Genomic DNA, 5,791 nt, shown 5'->3' on the forward strand with positions numbered 1-5,791 from the left:
CATTGTACAGGCTTTCTATACATACTATACATTCTATACGTAAAGTATAAAGCAACTTTGTCGCATGTCGTTCCGCAAAGTATGTGTTTGGCTGTTGTTTACTGTACAGAGGAGAGAGTAGGCTAAGCCACATGTTGCAGATGTTGCAATGTTGTTGTCCATCTGTCTCAGTGCGTCTGTCTGTCTGTCTGTCTGTCTGTCTGTCTGTCTGTCTGTCTGTCTGTCTGTCTGTCTGTCTGTCTGTCTGTCTGTCTGTCTGTCTGTCTGTCTGTCTGTCTGTGTGTGTGTGTGCGTGTGTCCACAATCCGTCGTCCAACCCACCTGCGCATTCCCTTAACGTGTGGTGTGTGTGTGTGTGTGTGTGTGTGTGTCTGTGCGTGCGTGTGCGTGTAGCCAACAAAGAGGAGCGAGAGGTGGTCCAGAAGGCGCGTCCCGTCTCCAGCGACGTGGGCAGCGCCAACCCCAACTTCCCCGACCTGATGGACGAGTTCATCCAGGAGAGGCTCCGGGCCAGAGGGACAGCGGTCAGTGAAAACAAACAAACCCCTTTTACACAGCGTCCCAATGCAGTGGTTCTGATTAGGCGTGCATTCCTCATCCAGTGGTTCTGATTAGGGGTGCATTCCTCACAGCGTCCCAATGCAGTGGTTCTGATTAGGGGTGCATTCCTCACAGCGTCCCAATGCAGTGGTTCTGATTAGGCGTGCATTCCTCATCCAGTGGTTCTGATTAGGGGTGCATTCCTCACAGCGTCCCAATGCAGTGGTTCTGATTAGGGGTGCATTCCTCACAGCGTCCCAATGCAGTGGTTCTGATTAGGGCTGCATTCCTCACAGCGTCCCAATGCAGTGGTTCTGATTAGGGGTGCATTCCTCACAGCGTCCCAATGCAGTGGTTCTGATTAGGGCTGCATTCCTCACAGCGTCCCAATGCAGTGGTTCTGATTAGGGCTGCATTCCTCACAGCGTCCCAATGCAGTGGTTCTGATTAGGGGTGCATTCCTCACAGCGTCCCAATGCAGTGGTTCTGATTAGGCGTGCATTCCTCACAGCGTCCCAATGCAGTGGTTCTGATTAGGGGTGCATTCCTCACAGCGTCCCAATCCAGTGGTTCTGATTAGGGGTGCATTCCTCACAGCGTCCCAATGCAGTGGTTCTGATTAGGGGTGCATTCCTCACAGCGTCCCAATGCAGTGGTTCTGATTAGGGGTGCATTCCTCACAGCGTCCCAATGCAGTGGTTCTGATTAGGCGTGCATTCCTCACAGCGTCCCAATGCAGTGGTTCTGATTAGGGGTGCATTCCTCACAGCGTCCCAATGCAGTGGTTCTGATTAGGGGTGCATTCCTCACAGCGTCCCAATGCAGTGGTTCTGATTAGGGGTGCATTCCTCACAGCGTCCCAATGCAGTGGTTCTGATTAGGGGTGCATTCCTCACAGCGTCCCAATGCAGTGGTTCTGATTAGGGGTGCATTCCTCACAGCGTCCCAATGCAGTGGTTCTGATTAGGGGTGCATTCCTCACAGCGTCCCAATGCAGTGGTTCTGATTAGGGGTGCATTCCTCATCCAGTGGTTCTGATTAGGGCTGCATTCCTCACAGCGTCCCAATGCAGTGGTTCTGATTAGGGGTGCATTCCTCACAGCGTCCCAATGCAGTGGTTCTGATTAGGGGTGCATTCCTCACAGCGTCCCAATGCAGTGGTTCTGATTAGGGGTGCATTCCTCATCCAGTGGTTCTGATTAGGGGTGCATTCCTCACAGCGTCCCAATGCAGTGGTTCTGATTAGGGGTGCATTCCTCATCCCCTCGACTTTTATCCCTAAAAGGCGAGGGAATGAGGAAGAGGGGAGGATGCTCATCGCTTTAGTGCGTTGCTTCAATCTCCTCAAAAACTGTCTTCCACACACACACACACACACACACACACACACACACACACACACACACACACACACACACACACACACACACACACACACACACACACACACACACAGGGTCGTCGTGGAAGCAGCCCGGGCAGTCTGGAGGTTCCCCGGGACCTGCCGGAGCTACTGGAACAGGGGTCGCGACCCTCGGACGACCCCCGACCCGTGGACGACCCTGGGGTGCCCTCCGAGTGGACGTCGCCCGCCAGCGCCAGTGGCTCTGATGTCGTCAGCTCAGACAGCCAATCGGACTCCTTCAACGCCTTCCAGTATTCCACCTGCAAGTTTGACAGTAAGGGTGTGTGTGTGTGTGTGTGTGTGTGTGTGTGTGTGTGTGTGTGTGTGTGTGTGTGTGTGTGTGTGTGTGTGTGTGTGTGTGTGTGTGTGTGTGTGTGTGTGTGTGTGTGTGTGTGTGTGTGTGTGTGTGTGTGTGTGTGTGTGTGTGTGTGCGTGCGCGCGCGCGCCAGTGTTGTTTTTGGCAGCAAATCTATTTTTAGTTTAGTCATATAGTCTTTGGAATAAAACTTTATTTAGTTTTAGTCATATTTTAGTCACCTGAAATGTTTTAGTGTTAGTCTAGTTTTGTCGACTAAATCTACAGTTGATTTACTCGACTAAATCTTGCTGGGCCTTGATGCCGTCGTAATGACAGATTTTATGCATGCTGGAAATAGCCGATCTACAAGCTCGCAACCCATCGCAGTGCGACGCGTTGTGATCTTGTAGATCTGCTATTTTCAGCATGCAACCAAGTCGTAAAATGACTCGTACTGGATCTCTTGTCCACTAGTCGTTTTTAGTCTAGTTTTTATTTGTTTGACGAAATTGTCAATATATTTAGTCTTAGTTTTAGTCATCATAGCTTAGTGTTCATTTAGTCTTAGTTTTAGTCATCATAGCTTAGTGTTCATTTAGTCTTAGTTTTAGTCATAGCTTAGTGTTCATTTAGTCTTAGTTTTAGTCGTCATAGCTTAGTGTTCATTTAGTCTTAGTTTTAGTCGTCATAGCTTAGTGTTCATTTAGTCTTAGTTTTAGTCGTCATAGCTTAGTGTTCATTTAGTCTTAGTTTTAGTTTTCCTCAGTGCAAACAGGCGGTCGACGAACATGTTTCGTCATAGTTTTAGTCGATTAAATCAACCCTGTCTTAGTTTTAGTCGATGAAATCAACCCTGTCTTAGTTTTAGTCGATGAAAACAACACTGCCTGACGCCGTCTTCAATCCCGTCGTTCAGATTTCAACTTCACCACGGAGGCCTGTGGGGGGGGCGGAGCTGGAGGAGGGCGAGGCAGCTCATTGGACCAGGACAGCCTGGGCGGCGGCGTGGCCTGCGAGGAGCAGGAAGTGGCCAGTCTTACGACGCTGCACATCGACTCGGAGACCAGCAGCTTAAGTCACACCATCACTGTTACTGGTACGCAGTTACACGTTGTCTGTACACACCATCACTGGTACGCACTGTAGTCTGTACACACCATCACAGTTACTAGTACGCACTGTAGTCTGTACACACCATCACAGTTACTAGTACGCACTGTAGTCTGTACACACCATCACAGTTACTAGTACGCACTGTAGTCTGTACACACCATCACAGTTACTAGTACGCACTGTAGTCTGTACACACCATCACAGTTACTAGTACGCACTGTAGTCTGTACACACCATCACAGTTACTAGTACGCACTGTTGTCTGTACACACCATCACTGGTACGCACTGTTGTCTGTACACACCATCACAGTTACTAGTACGCACTGTTGTCTGTACACACCATCACAGTTAATGGTACGCACTGTAGTCTGTACACACCATCACAGTTACTAGTACGCACTGTAGTCTGTACACACCATCACAGTTACTAGTACGCACTGTAGTCTGTACACACCATCACAGTTACTAGTACGCACTGTAGTCTGTACACACCATCACAGTTACTAGTACGCACTGTAGTCTGTACACACCATCACAGTTACTAGTACGCACTGTAGTCTGTACACACCATCACAGTTACTAGTACGCACTGTAGTCTGTACACACCATCACAGTTACTAGTACGCACTGTAGTCTGTACACACCATCACAGTTACTAGTACGCACTGTTGTCTGTACACACCATCACAGTTACTGGTACGCACTGTAGTCTGTACACACCATCACAGTTAATGGTACGCACTGTAGTCTGTACACACCATCACAGTTACTAGTACGCACTGTAGTCTGTACACACCATCACAGTTACTAGTACGCACTGTAGTCTGTACACACCATCACAGTTACTAGTACGCACTGTAGTCTGTACACACCATCACAGTTACTAGTACGCACTGTAGTCTGTACACACCATCACAGTTACTAGTACGCACTGTTGTCTGTACACACCATCACTGGTACGCACTGTTGTCTGTACACACCATCACAGTTACTAGTACGCACTGTTGTCTGTACACACCATCACAGTTAATGGTACGCACTGTAGTCTGTACACACCATCACAGTTACTAGTACGCACTGTAGTCTGTACACACCATCACAGTTACTAGTACGCACTGTAGTCTGTACACACCATCACAGTTACTAGTACGCACTGTAGTCTGTACACACCATCACAGTTACTAGTACGCACTGTAGTCTGTACACACCATCACAGTTACTAGTACGCACTGTAGTCTGTACACACCATCACAGTTACTAGTACGCACTGTAGTCTGTACACACCATCACAGTTACTAGTACGCACTGTAGTCTGTACACACCATCACAGTTACTAGTACGCACTGTAGTCTGTACACACCATCACAGTTACTAGTACGCACTGTTGTCTGTACACACCATCACAGTTACTGGTACGCACTGTAGTCTGTACACACCATCACAGTTAATGGTACGCACTGTAGTCTGTACACACCATCACAGTTACTGGTACGCACTGTAGTCTGTACACACCATCACAGTTAATGGTACGCACTGTAGTCTGTACACACCATCACAGTTACTAGTACGCACTGTTGTCTGTACACACCATCACAGTTACTGGTACGCACTGTAGTCTGTACACACCATCACAGTTAATGGTACGCACTGTTGTCTGTTCACACCATCACAGTTACTGGTACGCACTGTAGTCTGTACACACCATCACTGGTACGCACTGTAGTCTGTACACACCATCACAGTTACTAGTACGCACTGTAGTCTGTACACACCATCACAGTTACTAGTACGCACTGTAGTCTGTACACACCATCACAGTTACTAGTACGCACTGTTGTCTGTACACACCATCACTAGTACGCACTGTAGTCTGTACACACCATCACAGTTACTAGTACGCACTGTAGTCTGTACACACCATCACAGTTACTGGTACGCACTGTAGTCTGTACACACCATCACTGGTACGCACTGTAGTCTGTACACACCATCACAGTTACTAGTACGCACTGTTGTCTGTACACACCATCACAGTTACTAGTACGCACTGTAGTCTGTACACACCATCACAGTTAATGGTACGCACTGTAGTCTGTACACACCATCACTGGTACGCACTGTAGTCTGTACACACCATCACAGTTAATGGTATGCACTGTAGTCTGTACACACCATCACAGTTACTAGTACGCACTGTTGTCTGTACACACCATCACAGTTACTAGTACGCACTGTAGTCTGTACACACCATCACAGTTACTAGTACGCACTGTAGTCTGTACACACCATCACAGTTAATGGTACGCACTGTAGTCTGTACACACCATCACAGTTACTGGTACGCACTGTTGTCTGTACACACCATCACAGTTAATGGTACGCACTGTAGTCTGTACACACCATCACAGTTACTAGTACGCACTGTTGTCTGTA

At 48.1% G+C, this 5,791-nt stretch overlaps 1 protein-coding gene across 1 annotated transcript in view; it reads left to right on the forward strand.

Annotated features, from left to right (window-relative positions):
* Positions 1 to 393: 393 nt before the first annotated feature.
* LOC306917761 (uncharacterized protein) overlaps positions 394 to 5,791 on the forward strand; it is a gene marked incomplete at both ends in the record, with an annotated part of 18,828 nt that continues 13,430 nt past the window's right edge. Inside the window, 3 exons of the mRNA XM_079530672.1 lie at positions 394 to 524; positions 1,997 to 2,219; positions 3,160 to 3,339. Of these exons, the coding sequence (XP_079386798.1) occupies positions 394 to 524; positions 1,997 to 2,219; positions 3,160 to 3,339 (534 nt within the window). The remainder of the gene's footprint in view (positions 525 to 1,996; positions 2,220 to 3,159; positions 3,340 to 5,791) is intronic.

Source organism: Electrona antarctica (assembly GCF_951216825.1).
Source record: "Electrona antarctica genome assembly, contig: scaffold_1077, whole genome shotgun sequence".
Classification (NCBI taxonomy): domain Eukaryota; kingdom Metazoa; phylum Chordata; class Actinopteri; order Myctophiformes; family Myctophidae; genus Electrona; species Electrona antarctica.